Below are 19,222 nucleotides of genomic sequence, written 5' to 3' on the forward strand. Positions count from 1 at the left end.
AGTAAGTCCTTATTGGAAGCTGAGACACGATACCCACAGCTAGAAAAATTAGCATTAGCTTTGATCATGGCATCTAGAAAGTTAAGACCTTATTTTCAATGTCATCCCATTGTTGTAGTTACTGCTTTTCCGCTTCGAAATATTTTGCATAAACACGAACTTTCAGGAAGATTAGCAAAATGGGCTATAGAACTAAGTGAGTATGAAGTTATTTATCAACCCAGGACCGCTATAAAGTCTCAAGTACTAGCTGATTTCGTGGCTGATTTTAGCCAGGGGATGCATTTAGAAGCAGAAAAAGAATTACTAGTTTTTAATGGTGCGAACCCGGGGACTTGGGTTTTATTCACTAACGGTTCATCTAATGTAAAAGGGGCAGGCCTAGGAATAGTCCTCGTACCACCTGCGGGTGAGACCATTAGACAGGCTATAAAATGTCATTCTATAACTAACAATGAAGCAGAGTATGAGGTTGTAATTGCAGGTTTAGAATTGGCACGAGAACTCGGCATAACAAAGATTATAATCAAGAGTGATTCTCAACTCGTGGTTAATCAGATGTTGGGGACTTATACAGCTAGAGAGTCACGAATGCAAGAATACCTCGCAAAGGTACGGGAGTTAATAAAGCAATTCCAAACTTGGAAAGTAGTACAGATCCCAAGAGATGAGAATGTAGAGGTAGATGCTTTAGCAAATCTTGCATCCGCAGCAGACGTGGCAAACAATACAGATGCTTCAGTCATACATCTATTTCATTCCGTTCTTGAATCTGATAAAAACGAGGTAAATTTTAATCATCTAACATGGGATTGGAGAAATGAAATTGTTGCCTTTTTACAGCACGGAACCGTGCCTAATGACAAAGGAAAGGCTTACGCGCTTCGCAAAAAAGCTGCACGATATTGTTTATATCAAGGTAATCTTTATCGAAAGATGTTCGGCGGACCACTAGCAAGGTGTCTCGGTCCCTCTCAAACCGAATATGTCATGAGAGAAGTACATGAAGGACATTGTGGGAATCACGCAGGAGGACGGTCACTGGTAAGAACGTTAATTCGAACAGGATATTATTGGCCTAAGATGGAAGAAGAGGCAACCAGTTTCATGTCCAAATGTGATAAATGTCAAAGGTACGGCAATAATATGCACAGACCAGATGAGTTACTACATCCTATTTTAGCCCCATGGCCCTTTATGAAATGGGGAATGGATATCGTAGGTCCACTTCCACAAGCAAAAGGTCAGGTAAAATTTCTACTTGTACTTACAGATTATTTCACTAAATGGGTAGAAGCAGGGGCATTTAAACAGGTACGAGAAAAAGAAGTTAAAGACTTCATATGGCGAAATATAATATGCCGCTTTGGAGTACCAAAGGAGATCGTGTGTGACAATGGACCACAATTCATTGGAGCTCAAATCACAGAATTTCTTCGAAGTTGGCAGATCAAAAGAATAACGTCTACGCCATATCATCCAGTAGGGAATGGGCAAGCAGAATCAACTAACAATGTTATTATCAATAACTTGAAAAAGAGGTTACAAGATTCAAAAGGTAATTGGCCTGAGGTGTTACCTGGAGTATTATGGTCTTATCGTACAACGACCAAAATAGGCTCTGGAGAAACACCATTTTCAATGGTTTATGGTACGGAAGCCTTAATTCCATTTGAAATAGGTGAGCCAAGCACACGATACGATCAGGCAACGGAGGAATCTAATAATGAAGAGATGCGGGTTAGCCTAGATTTACTTGAAGGGAGAAGAGAAGCTGCTTTGATAAGGATGGCGGCACAAAAGCAAGTAATAGAACGATATTACAATAGGAAAGCACGCCTCAGATTTTTCAAAATTGGGGACTTCGTGCTTAAAAAGGTGTTCCAATCTGCAAAGGCTGCTAACTCAGGAAAGCTAAGTCCAACATGGGAAGGACCGTACAAAGTCCGTGACATTGCGGGAAAAGGAGCATACCAGTTGGAAACAATGGATGGTAAAGTTTTACCCTCACATTGGAATGCTGTCCACTTAAAAAGATATTACTTTTGAGAAAGTACCTACGGTCAGGTATCATCATGTTAAAATTTCTCTCTTGGTTTATTAATATTTTACTAACGATTTTAGATGCTAGGCAAAATATCCTAACTCGTGCCAAATGATGAGTCACAACCTGCAAGGCAAAATGGAGTATTCTTAAATTCCTAGCCCAGGGTTACAATTAATCTGATGGAAATACACACGAGTTAGGCGGTCTTCATCTATAATCGCACCTTCGGGTCCCGCATATCTTTTTGTTTCAGGAAAAAGGGCCAAAGTAAAAGAAATAAACAAGTGCTCGAGGCTTCATACTTCACCGCTCAAACACTTGGGGGACTACAATATTGTACACAGATACGTGTATAAATTCAGATACGCAGATACAAATATCGAACGATAGAGACAAGTGTTGAGAAAAAGTTACGAAGTCTTCAGCATTCATGAGAACAACAGAGTCATCTCTCAAACTCATAAACAAAGTCACCTCTCAAACCCTTCTTAATATATAAAGATAGGGTCATGACTATGTACTGAAACAGGTTATGAAGAAAAACCTTGTTTATTCTATGTTATGTACAAATCTGTTACAAGAAAAACAGTTACGAGAAAGTTGTAGATGTATTGTAATACATGTAATAGTCAAACACTTGTTAAAGTTTATGAATAAAAACTTGCCAAAGTTGTTTCATACAAAACGTGTGTATTCCTATTTCTTTCATCGTATTATAACACCATTATGAAGTTGAGACGTCTTCTTCATTAAGTGTCGATAAAATAAAAGGGCCCTCTTTTATAAGCCTCATGTTAATAAGTCATGAGAAGAATCATAAAGCATTTTCAAAGGATAAAAATGCTAAACTACTCTATAAGTCCTAAATAAGTAAGGAAAAGGCAAGAATAGAACACATTGAAGTACTAACGAAAACTTCTTAATATAATTAAAAAGACTAAGTAGAAACTTAGTCAATAAAGGTTTATACAAGTGCCCCATTATGATAACTGGGGACTTTCACCAAAAAATCCCTTAAAAACTAAGGGATAAAACCATCATCCAATTGAAGGGGTTAGCACATCAGAAGTTGCAATATTAATTTCACTTTCAGCCACAGGCACGGTGGCAACTTCTGAAGAAGCAGCAACATGAACGGTTTCAGCTGAAGCAGGAATTGTAATCCCAATTGCTGCAGTAGTCACTTCTTCATTTAAAAGTTCTTCTGTTCCAGGAACTTCAAGTGCAGGAGAAGGAGTATCAGTAGACTGTTGGCTTTTCTCGATGGTATCTACGACTTTGGCCAGTTCAGACTGCAAGTCAAAACCTTCTTGAGCAGCTTCCGTCAAAGCATCACGACGAGATTTCAGGAAAGCCCAACTCACCTCTATGTTAAAATTTTCCTCCAGAAGTCCATATTCCTTTTCCCACATAGCAAGATCGTTTTTTAAGATTTGGTGTTCAGCTAAATGGGAATCAAGGGAAGCTTCAAGAAAGGCATGAGAACTCTTCAAGGCATGAATCTCGTCAGAAGAAGTCTGTAAGTCAGCCTGAGCTTGAGTCAAGCTTTGCACTAACTCTCCTGCATACTCTTCCTTCCTAGCCAAAAGTGCCTTCAGCTCCCTAACTTCTTCACTAGCCTTGGATAATTGTTCTGACAAAGAGCATTCCAAAAGCTTTTTGTCTCTTTTCAATTGGCTTGAAGAAGCTTTGGCAGTTGCCAGTTCAGAAGCTAAACCACGGTTTTGCTGCTCCAGGAGATTTTTATTTTCTTGCAACTCCTCTATGGTCCCTTGAGCATTCTCAAACTGCTCCTTCCAATTGGTTGCTTCAAGCTGGGCTCCCCTAGCTATTTCTTCGGCCTCGTGGACAGTCTTTTCAGACTCACGGGCTTTTCTTTCCAGTAGGGAAATTCTTCCCATTAATTCCGTGCCAATAAGGTTAGCCTACAGAGATAACTCATAGAAATGAGAGATTGAAGATAATTAAAAAAAACTTGTTGGTAAGAAGAAAAAATACCTTCAAAGTAGAATGAACTACGTCATTCATCAGAGTTAAGCAGCTATGGCTCTCCATCTTCTTCTTCTCGATATCTCCAATTAGAGGTTCGAGACAAACATCGGCTCTACCGGTCTTCCTCAAGAGGCTATGATTGGCAGGAACCTCCAAAGTAACACTTCTCATAGTCATACTTCCACTGCTAGAACCCGTCTCTGTACGATGAACAGATGGAAGAGGAGCAATGGAAGGAATGGAAGGAGAAGATGTAGAAACAGGAATGGAAGGAAAAGATGTAGAAACCAACGCAGGAGCGGAAGCAGGTGCGGTAGAAACTGCCAAGGGAACGGATATAGGAGCGGTAGAAACTAGCAAAAGAACGGAAGTCGTCAAAACTGGTAAAGAAATACTTACGGTTGGCAGAGGAATGGAGGAAATAGGAACAAATGAGGAAAGAGGAGCTTCATCAAAAATAGGGCCGAGCTCGCCACTCCCGAAACCACTGTCAAAAAGATGCTGAATTGACTCATTATTATCTCTTGGTTCGATGTCCTCGTCAGAATGAATCAAAACAGGCTCGGTGGTGGAGGTTCGAGCAGGAGTGTTTTCAATTTCATCATCAATGATTATTCGTCTCCTGACCCTTGGCCTGGTAATTAGGGAGGTACCCTCCTCTTCTTCTTCAGAACTTTCCTTTATAGCTTTCCTTTTTGGCAGCAAGGCTCGAGCCTTATCCAAATCAAGAGCAGCATTTGCAGACATGCGAATGGCCATAGCTACTTCATCCGTCATTCCTCTAATGCCAAATCCTGATTATAGGATGGATATACATGATCAATGTTGAGGAAACAATGCTTAACATGTAAAAAAAATATATAAAAAGGGGGATACCATGTGTTTTAACCTTCCAGCCATGTAAGGAAGAAATTGATTTCCAAGTTCTCTGCTCCCTAGAAGCAATCTTCAAAAGTGAGTCTACCCAACCACGGAAGTTGGGAATAGGTTCCACATCTCCCATGGTTGCTACGAAAAACCAAGAAGAGACGAGGTTAAAAACAAACTTTCTTTTGAAATTCTCAAAAGTAGGTACGGTAAATAAAAGGAAACCTACGTTCAAAATTCCACTTCTCAGGGAAGGGAATATTTGTTTCGCCAATAAAGTCCACCGTACGAACAACAACGTAACGGATATACCATCCACGATCTTTGTCATCTTCAGGATTTACCAAAACTTTTTTGCTCCTTGCAGTTAAGGTAAAAACCCCATGGCGTATTAAGTTAGGATGGTATAGATGAATGAGGTGAGAAAAGGTGAAATTGACATTGGCCGTTGGAGGATAAATATCTCAAACAAGCCACTGTTCTCCACACTAATGGACCGATTTGGGCCAAACAAATTGTAAAGAAACGACAAAAAATCGAGAATAACTGGGTCAATCGGAGGATTAAAACCTAAAGTGAAGTGGTAAGTATAAACAGAAGAATACCCACTTCTAAAAGAGGAAATTCTTTGATTTGGGGAAGGAATTGACATTCGGAGACTATCCTTCCAGTTACAATCTCTTCTTATGGTGGGGATTGTAAGCTCGGTTACTATTGTGGGATAAGTATCGGCTTTTTCTAAATTTGTAATTTGTTTTTGAAGAGACGTTTTGTCACTTTCAAAAGACAAATCGCTGGGAACTATTTTATCAACTGAGGGTTCTTGAGAAGAATCAAGAATTTCCCTACTTTTAGAAGAAGGGGCCTTTGGAATAGAACTCCTTGAAGAAGAACCAGAGGAACCGCCTCGAGTAGATTCTAACCCTGTTTGAAGCCTACCTCCTCCGCCTCTTCTGTGTCTAATAGGGGCGTTGGGAAATTGATCGAGAATTGGAACTTTTTTACGGTTAGGGTTTGAAGAAGACATTGTTAAGAAGGAAGTGTGTGCTGAAGATTTGTGAAGAAGACAAAGGAAGAAAAAGTTATGTGTAAAATGGGAACCGTCAACCTTAGAAGTGTAATGATGGAAAGCCAATAATAAAGGCAGCTATCACTTCGTAAATAGTGAGAATGAAGAAGTCTCGAAAAAGGGTGTGAATAGCGGAATCAATTAGAAAATGACACATGGGCAGAACATTAAATGGAAAAGACTACTGAGGCGTTAATACCGTCATGAGCATTAAATGTGGCAAAAATTCCTTTTCATAAAGATCCACTTCCCAAGTATTTAATTGATAAATAAATGGAAAGTGGGGGGGACTATCTGTATTGGGAATAACTGAGTTTATATTAAAGATGATGTGGCATGACACGTGGATTAGTTAAATGGTCAAAGCGCAGCAATTGACTAAGAGGCACGGATGGAGACAGCCAAGGGAAGAAGAATTTAAATAGGCACGAGACGACGTATAGACACGAGTCTCGTACCAATTTAAATTATTTACAGCCAACGGATTAGAAGGCATTGAAGACAGAGATCTGATGATAGAAAGGAGTCCAAATTCATTATTAAATACTTGATACGTTACAAAATTGGTATTTAATAGGAATGATTATATAATGGCTTATTTAATGTCATTTATTACTCATGATTATATCATTAAAGCTGAGGCTTCATTCCTTTACCTAGAATTATCTATAAAAGGAAGAAGTATCATCATTTGTAAGGACACAGAATACTATTGAGAATTTATTGAAATACACATCTATTTGCTTTTTTACGATCATTCTCAAAAGTATTTTATTTTTGTCTCCTGATTATCAGTAACCCGAATTTCTTTTTAGCTTTGACCAAAGACTCAGATTTTTTGTTAAACAACTAATGCATAGAAAATTATGATATTAACAATGGAATGGGTTTTAATGCATGCATTAGCTTAATTAAAGATAAAATTATCCTTCAAAATTTATGCTTAATTAAATATGCTATTATATTAATGAAAGTCTGAAATAATCCAAATGGTGAGAATAAAATTATATCCCTAGTAAATAAATAAATATTTAGCATATTTTATCTTTTAAAAATGAATATTCAGCACCAAATAATTTTTTAAAAACTTTTTTCATATAAAAACATTGCTCAACATATATTTGTTTTTAAATGTTTTGTTTTTAAAAGATAGAGTGATGGACTAGTTTTGAGGGCATTTTTGTAAACAAATAATTCTTTTAGTAATTACATAGTAATATAATTAGGACGACATGTTTGTTTGTCATAATATTTTTTGAAATTCAACAAAATAAGTATTTTCTTTGTGTTGTAGAAATTGATACTTTCATTTTCAGCAAAAAAAAAATATTTTCTTTTTTGTTATGGAGCTCAAATTTCAATGTTCTAGTGTGAAAAAGTTTCCGCTATAAGAAGGCCTGAACTCATGAGAGCTTTGCAACAACCCTCCATCACATTTCCATTTAGCCTTTCTCTCCTTTCCATTGTAATTTGCAAACATGGGTTCCCAATCTGCTGCCCTGCAAGTTAAAATCTTATCCACAAATTTCATAACACCATCCTCACCAACCCCAAATCACTTACAAAATTACAAGTTATCTTTCTTTGATCAAATAGCTGAAGATGTTCACTTGCCTCTTGTTCTTTTCTATCCACCAAATGATAAAAACTCAACTACGGATGAACAACTCGAAGAATCCCTATCTAGAGTATTAATCCATGTTTACCCGATAGCTGGTAGATTTACAGAGGATTTTTGCTCCATAAATTGCCTTGATCAAGGGGTTAAATTTGTAAGGGCAAATGTCAATAGTAAGCTCGATGATTTTCTTGAGCAAGCACACAAGGATGTTAATGCCGCACTACTTTGTTGGCCTCACGATACTTGGACTGTTGATGAAGGTAATCTGGCTATTACACCTCTCGTTATCGTCCAAGTAACAAGATTTGAATGTGGTGGCATAGCTCTGTCAATGAGCCACGCCCACATTGCAATGGACGGATTCTCGAGTCTCTCTTTTTTGTACGAGTGGTCCAAAGTGTGTAGACTCGGAATTCCCACAAAAGAAATCAATTTCTTGAGCTTTAATTTGGGTGAAATTTTCCCTTCAAGGGATTTATCTAAGCTTTTACTGCCTCGTATTCCGGGAGAGAAACGTGCAGAAAGCAAACTGGTCGCTAAGAGGTTATATATTGATGAATCTGCTATATCAAAGCTAAGAGATGAAATGACAGGTTTGAGTTTCAAACCTACGAGAGTCGAGATGATTACAGCAGTTTTATGGAGGGCTTTGATCCGTGCTTCGGAAGCGAAAAACAGAAATATGAGACGTTCTTTAATGGGTGTTCCAGTCAACTTGCGTAGTAAGATCTCTTTGCCTCAAATTGAAAAGTGTTTTGGTAATCTTGTAGTTGATTCTCCAGTAAAATTTGTACCGGGGGAGACCAAGATGGAGCTGCATAACATGGTGGCATTGATAAGGGATACAGTGCAGAAAACTATTGAGTATTGCAACAAGGAATCACCAGATGAGATAGTCTCAGCGGTTGCTGATTTATACAATGGAAGTTTTCAGGCAAATGACTGGGGTGCCAGTCATGAAGTTGACGCGTTTACGTGTTCAAGTTTGTGCAGGTTTCCTATACTAGGAGCTGATTTTGGTTGGGGGAAACCTTGCTTGATGCATTTTGGATCCAGGCATAATCAAACTTGTTGGTTGTATGATGCAGAGTGTGGCAATGGTGTCTGTGTGCAGGTGGATATCAAGGAAAGTTACATGCGCTTCTTTGAATGCGACCAAGATATCAAGGCTTATTTTAATTGGTGATGAATCAATGTTTTACTTCAATGTTTTGTTTGTTTTAATATTTTTACTTTCTTTTTTTGTTTGTTGGCAATAAAGAAAAGTTCCCTTTGTAATGTCTTATGAATTCCAATTATGTGTCACGGGAAATTAAGTTACTGATGTTTGATCTCTCGACCTCTCCTAAAGAACTAAGGCGCTTCGCCACCAGCCTAATCCCTTGAGTTAGCATGTTATTGATATCTTGAAATCCAAGTTAAAATCAAAAAAAACACATTTGTGCTTTGGTTTTCTTATTCATCACTTAAAAGTCAAAAGATTGGTAATGATGCTAGACATCAGGGGCAGCTCAACCAAATTGGTGGCCTAAGTAAAACTTATAAAGAGGCCTTAATTTTTTTTTGCAAAAAAAAAAAAAAAAAAAACGTACACACTTTTATTTAAAGTAAAATTTTAGTTTTATAAATTTTCACTAATTAAGTTCACCTGTTGCAATGCTTGGAAACTTTAAAAAATGAAAAGGAATGCACAATTTAATTTATCCAATGCCCTTGCCCTTTAAGAGAATACATAGCTTAAGAGGAAGAAGAAGAAAAAAAAAGTACGCGCTGCAAATTTTATTACGAAAAAAGGAAAGGAAATTTTGAATTGTCACCATAAATCACATAGCTAAATGGTTCTCTTTCATTTATTAAGTAAAAATCTAATACTGTTTTTCGTTTTATCATATAATAATCAATAGTAATTTGTTAAAAAACACTACTAGAAATTCGGTAATTAGTGACCACAAAAACCAACCAATGTTGGTCGGTCTTGGCAAATTACCGACCAATACGCGTCCAAACACGCTTGGTCGCTATTTTGGTGGTCGTTTTAGTATACCGACCAAGGTTGGTCGCAAAAAAAAACCCGACCAAAGTTGGTCGGTATTTGAATTATGTAATCAAAAGATTCGCTATCTATGAATCGAACGGGGTGTACTGTGGGAGGATATTATTCTACCACTAAACCATTGGTGCATTTTGTTTTAAGATTATCTAATTTTTTTATTTATACTCTATAATTATATTTTCGCACGAAAATAACCAACCAAAGTTAGTCGGTTTTATTAAAAAATAAAATTACCGACCAAAGTTGGTCGATTTTTTAAAATGACCGACCAAAGTTGGTCGATTTTTTAAAATGACCGGCCGAATTTACTGACCAAAGTTGATCATTTTTTTAATATTAATTTTTATTTATTTTAATTGCAAAAACCGACCAAAGTTGGTCGGTTTCTTGAAAAATAAATTTCGCGGGACTCAAAAATAGTTTCCCGCATTTTTGCGCCAAAGAAAACTGACCAAAGTTGGTCGGTTTCGTAAAAAAAATTAAAAATTAAAATATTTTGAAAAACCGACCAACTTTGATCGATTTTTGGCTGGTTTTTTGACCGATCAAAGTTGGTCGGTTTTTTGCGAATTCCTAGTAGTGAAAGATTAACTATAAAAACTACACTATTAATAAAAAATGAGGCCTCAAAAGCTGGGAGTGGGGTGGGGCTTAAAGCGTTTGCTTTAGTAGCTTGATCCTCCGGCCGGCCCTGGCACTAGAGAAGCTAGTCATTATTATTTAGCACATGCATTGATTTTCTTCCCACAAATATCATACGATCTATCAAGGTATAAACTCCATGGTTGTGACGGGCATTTAGTGAGAAGTGTACCTATTAAATAAACCTTAAAAGCTTTAAGCATCAGACATACATGAAGCCCATGACGGAGCCACAATCAAGGAAGGATTCAATTGAATCTCTTTGTTGAAAAATTATATTATATATATAGAGAGAATCTTGCTAACATACTATTACATGAGAATGGAAAGTTAGCAATGTACTCTTTTCTTTATCCAAATACCGCTACATTCATATATCCTATTTGTTAGCTGGAGCACTTTAGTCTTTAATAAAACACCCAGATGATTCCTCATTTTCCCTCTTCATCTCCCCTCTTCTTCCCTCGTTCTTTTTCCCTCTTTTGTTTTAATGCCCCAAGCATTGTATTGAGTTTTAAAATACTTGCGGATATGGGAAATATGGATCTCGAAAGGTTCGGAAGCATTTTGGAACCTGTGGTTACTAACTAAAAGCATTAAGTTAAGAGGGTTGGCCAAAGTTAATATTTGGTTTAAGCGAGCTTAGGTTCATGATTGAAAGGTTTTAATAGGTTTGTATGATAATTTTGGACCTGTCTGTATGTTCGACTTGGGGTTTGATGGGCTCGAGTGCAGTTCAACACTATTGCATTAATGTTGGAACTTGATGGTTTTTCAGAAGTTCGTAAGCTAGTTTGGAGCTTGATTCTTAGTTGTGATATACTCGTATGTGCTTTAATCCTTTGTATAAGGCCATATAGGGTATTTGGACATGTCGCAATGGCTTGGAGGAATACTGGTGGGTTCCTGTGAGTTTGTGCTCGATCGGAGCATGTCTTGATAGAGTTGACAACTGATAAGTCCAATCTGCAACCTCATCTGCGGACTTCAAAATCGGTATGCAAACTGCAAATAGCTAGGCAGCTAAGGCTAAAGATATGGACTGGTCTGATCTACGACTCGGTCCACGAACCACCAAACCAATATGCTGATTGCAGACCTAGTTTGCAGATCTCTGGAACAATTTTTTGAATGTATAACGAACCGACCAATCATTTTGATCTTTGGCATTTCGTTCGGCGGTTTGAGATGTGATGACCGATAGGTCGTTTTGAGTACTAGCCTTAATTTTTGTATTTGGAGACTTCCCATAGTTTCATTCGATGTTTATTGATTTGTGTGTGTGGTCTGTGTCGCTTTTCTGAAAGTTTTACGTGGAATTTTGAAAAAAAAGTGATTTTTGACTTAAAATGAGGCTAGAGTTGACTCCAGTCAATAATTTTGGTAAACGATTCCGGATCGGTGTTTTGATGATTCTGGTAGGTTCATATGATATTTTTGGACTTGTACATACATTTAGTTGGTGTCTGGGGTGACCCAAACACATTTCGACGCATTATGTGAACGTTGGCAAAAAGTTGAGTTTTAAGTTATAATTTAGAGTTTTAGTGATTGATTCTTATTATTTGATATTATTTTGATGAATTGACGTAGCGAACGAGTTAGTAGGATATTATCACACTTGCCTGCATGTTCGGTTTGCAGCCCGAGTGGCTCGGATGAGTTTTCGAAGTATTTTGAAGAGTTTGAATTGCTGATGCTTGTTGCTGGGGTCTCAGGTTTGCAGGTCTCGCATTTGCAATGACCTATCATAATTGCGAGTCCTGCTTTTGCAAGGTCGGACTCGCAAATGCGGTATGTGGTAGGGCTGTTGACTTTCCAAATGCAAAGATATGGTCGCATTTGCGATGCAGGGGCTATTCTCATTTGCGAGATTTTTGTCGCATTTGCAACATTTGAAGGTCTGATGCACTGATCGCATTTGCGGCTAGTGTTTCACATTTGTGGCCAGCGTTTCGCATTTGCGGCCATCGCAATTACGAACAAGAGTTCGCAATTGCGACGTCTGCAGCTGGTTAAAAGAGGAAATGATCGGGACTTAGATCATTCTACACCATTTTTTAGCCCTAAACACTCTAGAGGCGATTTTTGAAGAAATTTTTCTCCCCAAATTCACTTGTAAGCAACTCTAAGTTATTTTTTATCAATTCCTCATTACTTTTCATGAATGTTTAACATTAAATCAATGAATTTCATGGTAGAAATTAGGGGTTTTGGGTAGAATTTAGGAATTTTATATAATTGAGGTCGGATTTTGAAACAAATCATGTATCTAGGCTCGGGGTGAATGGGTAATCGAAAATTGGTCCAAATCTTGAATTTCGACTAAGAGGGCCATAGGTTGACTTTTGTTGACTTTTTTAAAAATGATCAAAACTGAAACTTTTTCATTCTTGGGTAGTTTCTAAAGCTTATTTTGAGTTATTTCATCAGTAATTGACTAGTTTTGGTCGGTTTGAAGGCTTGTTCGAAAGAAAAAATCGTAATGATTGTGATTTTGTTGCGGAAAGAGATAAGTGACGTGGTTAACTTTGACTTGAGGGAATTAGGACTTGTTTGGTCTATTTGCTACATGAACTATGTATGGGGACGACGTATATGCAAGGTGACGAGTATATATATGTTGTCATGAGTTAAAGCATGCTGGTAAAATTTTTCTCATTTGTACCATGTTGTTTCATTTGCTATGCCCTCCATGTCTTAGTGAGATTGTTTATTCTTTAATTGTTCACTTTCGTGTTTATTTCTCATGTTGAAGCTGTGGTGATATTGAAAGTTGAATTTGGTTATTCTACCAGCATGCTTGAAGTTAAAATTGGCTTCCCACCTTGATTGATACTTGGGATTATTATTGTTGCTTGGTGAGCAAGAGTGAAAAGCACGAAAGGTGTTGTCGTGCCATATTTGCATATTGATATCATTGCTTGACTGAACGTGAGGCTAAAGCACAAAGGGTGATGTTGCGCCATTGCTTTTATATTATCATGTGAGGAAGAGAGTAAAAGCACGAAGGGTGATGCCGTGCACATACTTACCATTATCATATCATGTGAGGATGATAGTTAAATAATGAAGGGTGATGCCATACACATACTTTATTCATATTATATGAAGGGTTATGACGTACAATTTAATGATTTTATTGGTTTTACTTGATACTTGGATTGTGAATTTAGCTTGACGATTTTGTTGCTTGTTTTGAAGAAAGACTTACTTGGTGATTCTGTACGTATTGATACGGTTGTGGACCCTTTCTTTTTCCCCACCCCGTTATTACTTTTAAATGTTTTACTTGTTTGTTGCTTTATATATATATATATAAATGCACAGGTTTTTGTGATGTCTTGTCGTAGCCTCGTCACTACCTTGTCGGGGTTAGGCTCGACACTTACTGAGTACATTGGATCGGTTGTACTCATACTACACTTCTGTACTTCTTGTGCATATTTTGACGTTTGTACCACCGGACTCCTGAGAGGTACTTAGGAGCTATCAGTCAGTGATTTAAGGTAGAGTCGTATTCCATTCGTAGACCCTGTAGTAACTTTCCTATTTCTTGCACTGTTTCTATTTTATTTCGGACAGTGTTGTACTTCCTTCAAACCTTGTATTTAGCTGGATCTAGTAGCTCATGTACTCGTAACACCAAATTCTTAGGGTGGTTTATGTTATATCTTTTGATAAGTTATTAGATAGTTATTGCTCTTCCTTTTCATATTATCTGTTATGTTGACTTGGCTGTCATTCGCTGTTAGGCGCCACCACTGCCCCATAATTGGAAATTCGTGTAATGGAATACGTGTATGGTTGGTTTCGATATTTGAGAGGTTCATGATTAATTTGGAAGAGTGATTTTTAATTTGGAAGCTTTAAGTTGGAAGAAATGACCAAGATTTGACTTTTGAGTAAACGACATTGGAATCAGGATATGATGGTTTCAATAGGTTTCGTATGGCGATTTAGGACTTAGGTATATGTTCAAACTTGAATTTGGATGTTCCTTGAAGGTTTTACTCTATTTATTGAAAGTTGCAATTTGAAGAATTGGAGAGTTCATAAGTTTAACCGTAAGTTGACTTTGGTATTATCGGACTCAGATTATGATTTTCAGACTTTGGGTAGGATCATTTGGTGTATTAGACTTGTGTGCAAAGTTTTGTAATCCAGAATGTACAAACATGATTTAGATGAGTTCGGCGAAATTGGAATGTTTGAAAGTTAAAAAAAGATTTTGATCTTCATTTTCGTAGTTTTGATATTATTTGGGGTAGATACTTTAAGCCTTTGGATAAGTTTAGATATTATATTTGGATTTGTTGCCGTGATTAGACGGGGTCCTAAGGGGCTCAGGTGTGATCGGTGGTTGTTTCAGACCATTTATGTGTTTTGGAACAGCTGAGCTGCTGGTGTTTTGCAGTACTTCGCAATTGCGGATCTAGGAAAGCAATTGTAGAGAAGGATCTTGGCCAGTTGGTATTTGTTCACCACATTCACGTTTCAGGGGTCAAGTTCGTGATGTGTGTTTGGGAGTTGGAGATGTGTTTTGCGTGTTCCCATGATTGATTTCGTATTCGCGTAGTTATGGTAAGCTTGGCCATCACATTCGCGTATCGGATAATGTATTCGCGTAGAGTCGGAGTAGGCTAGGGGGCTCGTTGGCTTTCGCGTTGGCGAGATGGAGCTCGCGTTCGCGATCTGTTGGCTGGTTTGCTTTCTCAATCGCGGAGCCCAAATGCGATCCATAGACTATTTTCTGGGGCAACAACATTTGTGCTTCGCGAATGCGAGGCTTGTGTCGCTTTCGCGGAAGGTACTTTTGTGCAAAATACATAAATGTTATATTTTGGGATTTTTACTCATTAGTTCAAATTTTGAGCCTTAAACTTGGGGAGGGGCGATTTTTTTGGAGATTTTCATACAAGGCAAAAAAGTAAGTCATTTTATCTATTTGTGATTATATTCAAGAATCTATATGGATTTCTACACCTAAACATGGAATTTTTAAAGACAATTTGGGGTTTTTTCTCCAATTTAAGAGAGTGTATTTTGGAATTTTGACCATCGATTTGAACCGCATTTTGGAAACTAATTATATATTTGGATTCGGTAGTTATGGGTCATCGGATTTTAGTATTGATTACGGATTTCGGGTACGCGAACTCGGGTTGACTTTTGTTGACTTTTTAGGAATTCATTAAAGATTGAAGCTTCATAGATTGTGTTCGCTTCCTATAGCATTGTTTGACATACATGGATGATGTTTGGCATGGATTTACGTGATTAGAGGGCAAGAGTGGTTTTGACGCGATTTCTGGTTCAAGTAAGTCAGGAAGAGTTAAGTCTCTTTGCTAACCTTGTTAAGAAGGAAACCCCTAGGATTTAACTTGATTGTTATGTATTTAAGGTATTGGGATGGTGTATATGCGAGGTGGTGAGCATATATACACGTACCAAGTTCAGGGTTCTCGATCCATTCTGCCTTGTTATTGTTGATTTGTATCTCAAGATGGTTCTTTTAGGGATAATCGTACTTTTGGTCCATAATTACCGATAAATTTTGATTTTGATCCTTGTAATATTTGATTAAGCATATTAACTTTCAATTAACTAAAATATGTGTTTTGGTCCTTTATATAGGAAATATATGATATTTAAACTATTTTTAGAACTATATTATCCTCAGGAGCAACAATAGTATAATACAACGATAATTGAATAGTTTACCACTTAATATTTTATTTCAAAGAAGTTCCGGAAACTTCCGATCAAAGAAATTTAAAACGTGCATATCAATTAATTGAAGGTTAAAGGTGCTTAACCAGAAATAGTCACTTTTTTTGGAATTTATTTTTTGAACCTTTCACAATCTTCATATATTTTCAGTACTGTTCTTGTAGGTTATGTTTATCTATTATTCGTTATTCATAAAATATTAAAAGTGAAAGTTTTATGGTCTTGCGAACATTCAGCTCGCCTCACCTCACGCCCCATACCAACCGTCATATCACGTTAGATGTATGACCTTTCAATAGGAATTTGAATCATATAGCGGAACCAAATTGATTAATGTTGTACATAATTGCCCATTTTTAAAACATGGTGAATTTGCTCATTATTCTCCTACAATTTGGAGGGGGCATAGTTTGGAAAAATTCGAAATCCAAATCGAAATCCGAATTTTTTGAATTTTTTGTTTGGATTTTTGGATTACGGATTGGATTTTGAATTTAATTTTTTAAAAAATTGGATTTCGGATTGGTTATTGGATTTGGTACTTCGAATTTTTGAATATCCGAAAATTCCAAATTCTTATACATTATATTTAGTCTATTATCCATATTAATAAGTTTAATACTCTACCCATTAAATATTATCTCATATATTCAATATTAATTAATAAGTTATTATGTGAATACTTTCTATTTGGATATGATTTTACTATATTTCTACTTCTTATCTACCGTATTAATGTCTCTATTGTATTTTTTTTAATAATAATTTCATTACTTTAATACTTCATTTGGATGATTGCAATGAGGAACTTTTCAAACAATTTAACATGAGTACTTCGTTTGGATATTCATTTTTGAAAAGGAGAAACATCTCAACTTATAAGCTCAAAACTGAAAATTCAAATTATCCAAACCGATTAATCCGAAATAAACTTAAAAAATATGATCCAATCTACCTTATTTGAATTGGATTTGAATTGTCATTTTGTCAATTCGAAAACTGAAAATCCAAATCGAAATTTCACTGGTTGAACACTCACACCTACCTACCATGACTTTTTACATTTCCTTTTTTCCTGGTACGATCTTTTCATTTATTTCACATGCAACCTCCCTCTTTAATGGTTGTACTTGTCCACACAAGTCTCCACCATCCCTTATCTGTTTGGAATCTTGAAAAATAATTTCTTTCTTGTATTTAATAATTCTTTTCATGTTTGTTTTGTCTGCATAATTTTTTTTTCTATATATAAAACAGCGAGGATGTAAGGCTTTCTCAATTACCCAGTGTAAGTAGCTTCTACTCTTACTCTTATATTTCTCTCCTATATCAAAAAATGGGTTTCCTTTGTGCTAACCTGAAAAAGTCCATGGTAATAGAAATCATGTCAAAGAAGCTTGTAAAACCATCATCACCAACTCCAACTCACTTTCAAAGTTACAAGTTGTCTTTCTTTGATCAACTAGCCATTAAAATGCACGTTCCCATTGTTTTAATTTATCATAACCTCAATAATTCCATCACTGATGAACTTCTTGAGGAATCCTTGTCTAAAACATTAACCCACGTTTACCCATCAGCAGGAAGAATTAACAAGGACCGTCGTGTGGTGGATTGCCTTGATCAAGGCGTTGAATTTATTATTGCCAAAGTAAATTGTCAGCTCGAAGATTTCCTGGAGCAAGCACGCAAGGATATTGACCTTGCAAATCATTTTTGGCCTCAAGGAATCAAAGATGTGGATGACAATTATGATTTTGCCATTACCCCACTTGTGTTTGTGCAAGTCACTAGGTTTGAATGTGGTGGCTTAGCACTGTCTGTTGCAGCTGAACATATTGCAATTGATGGATTCACCAACATGAAGTTCATTTACGAATGGGCTAAAGTATGTAGGTTGGGGATTCCCAGCAGTACTACTGACATCTTCAACTATGATTTAGGTGACATTTTCCCAGCAAGAGATACGTCGAGAATCCTCAAACCTCTTGCTTCCCTAGCTATACCAAAAGACACAATAATGTATGTAGCGAAAAGGTTTGTTTTCAATGAAGCTAGCATATCAAAGCTGAGAAACAAAATTGCAAATTCCATTGCTTCTGGAGTTTTGGGATTTAAGCCTTCAAGAGTTGAGATGATCACATCTCTCTTGTGGCGGGCATTAATTCGTGCTTCACAAGCTAAAAATGGGCGTTTAAGGCCTTCCTTAATGAGCTTTCCAGTGAACTTACGTGGTAAAGCTAGTGTACCTAAATTGGCAAATGCTTTTGGAAATTTTGCAGTTGAAGTTCCAGTTGTATTCACACCAAATGAGACAAAGATGGAATTGCACAACTTGATTGCTTTGATCCGTGATGCAACGGACAAAACTATGGTTTTTAGTGCTAAAGCTTCGAATGATGAGTTAGTTTCAATGGCTGCAAATTTATACAACATGACCCAAGAATGGGAAGCAAATGAGGAAGTGGACGAATTCACATGTTCAAGTTTGTGTAGATTTCCTATGAAAGAAGCTGACTTTGGACTGGGAAAACCATGTTGGATGACCTTTGGACTGAGACAAAGTCAAGTGTTTTGGTTGTATGATGCAGATTGTGGAAGTAGCATCGCTGCCCAAGTGGATTTGAATGAAAGCCTAATGCACCACTTTGAACGTGATCAAGATCTTAACACTTTTACTATTTTGAATAATTAATCATATACGTATCTTGTAGACTTATTTCCAAATGCACTTATGTATGTGACGATATTTTCCCCGTTGTTCCTTCAATAATTCCCTTCCCTATTGCCTTTTAAAGCAGAAAATGTCTAACACATTCTTTTTTTCATAAGAAATCTACAGTTAATTAATAATCCAATGAATCCTGAATTTCAGATTTAAACCAACTGGAACAATTAAATTCTCAAGAAATTAACTTCATTTCGGGTTCGTAAAAGCTGTGACTACGCCTATTCATATTCCTCCTAATAAAAAGAACTATATTACATCTTGCTAATCTTTTAAATGCCAAATATGTCCGCATGTATTTTGTACCTTGCACACTAGTTCTATTAGCCCGTAAGCCTCTAATAATATGTTAAATTTCTTTAGATCCTTCTGAAGTTCAACCTCACAACACAGGTTCAACAATGATCGTGTTGAGCTGAGCACGTGTCAATTTAGTAATTAACAAACCAGAACTGTGTATGTTGAAAGAA

The 19,222-nt window shown here is 36.8% G+C and overlaps 2 protein-coding genes across 2 annotated transcripts; both read left to right on the forward strand.

Annotated features, from left to right (window-relative positions):
* Positions 1–7,453: 7,453 nt before the first annotated feature.
* LOC104231036 (pelargonidin 3-O-(6-caffeoylglucoside) 5-O-(6-O-malonylglucoside) 4'''-malonyltransferase-like) lies at positions 7,454–8,782 on the forward strand. Its single transcript, XM_009783959.2, has one exon. The coding sequence runs from the start codon at positions 7,454–7,456 to the stop codon at positions 8,780–8,782; it is 1,329 nt and encodes a 442-aa protein (XP_009782261.1).
* An 8,471-nt stretch (positions 8,783–17,253) lies between these two features.
* Positions 17,254–18,829, forward strand: LOC104231035 (acetyl-CoA-benzylalcohol acetyltransferase-like). Its single transcript, XM_009783958.2, has one exon. The coding sequence runs from the start codon at positions 17,361–17,363 to the stop codon at positions 18,717–18,719; it is 1,359 nt and encodes a 452-aa protein (XP_009782260.1). The 5' UTR covers positions 17,254–17,360; the 3' UTR covers positions 18,720–18,829.
* Positions 18,830–19,222: the final 393 nt, after the last annotated feature.

The sequence above is a fragment of the Nicotiana sylvestris genome, chromosome 6, assembly GCF_000393655.2.
Source record: "Nicotiana sylvestris chromosome 6, ASM39365v2, whole genome shotgun sequence".
NCBI lineage: Eukaryota > Viridiplantae > Streptophyta > Magnoliopsida > Solanales > Solanaceae > Nicotiana > Nicotiana sylvestris.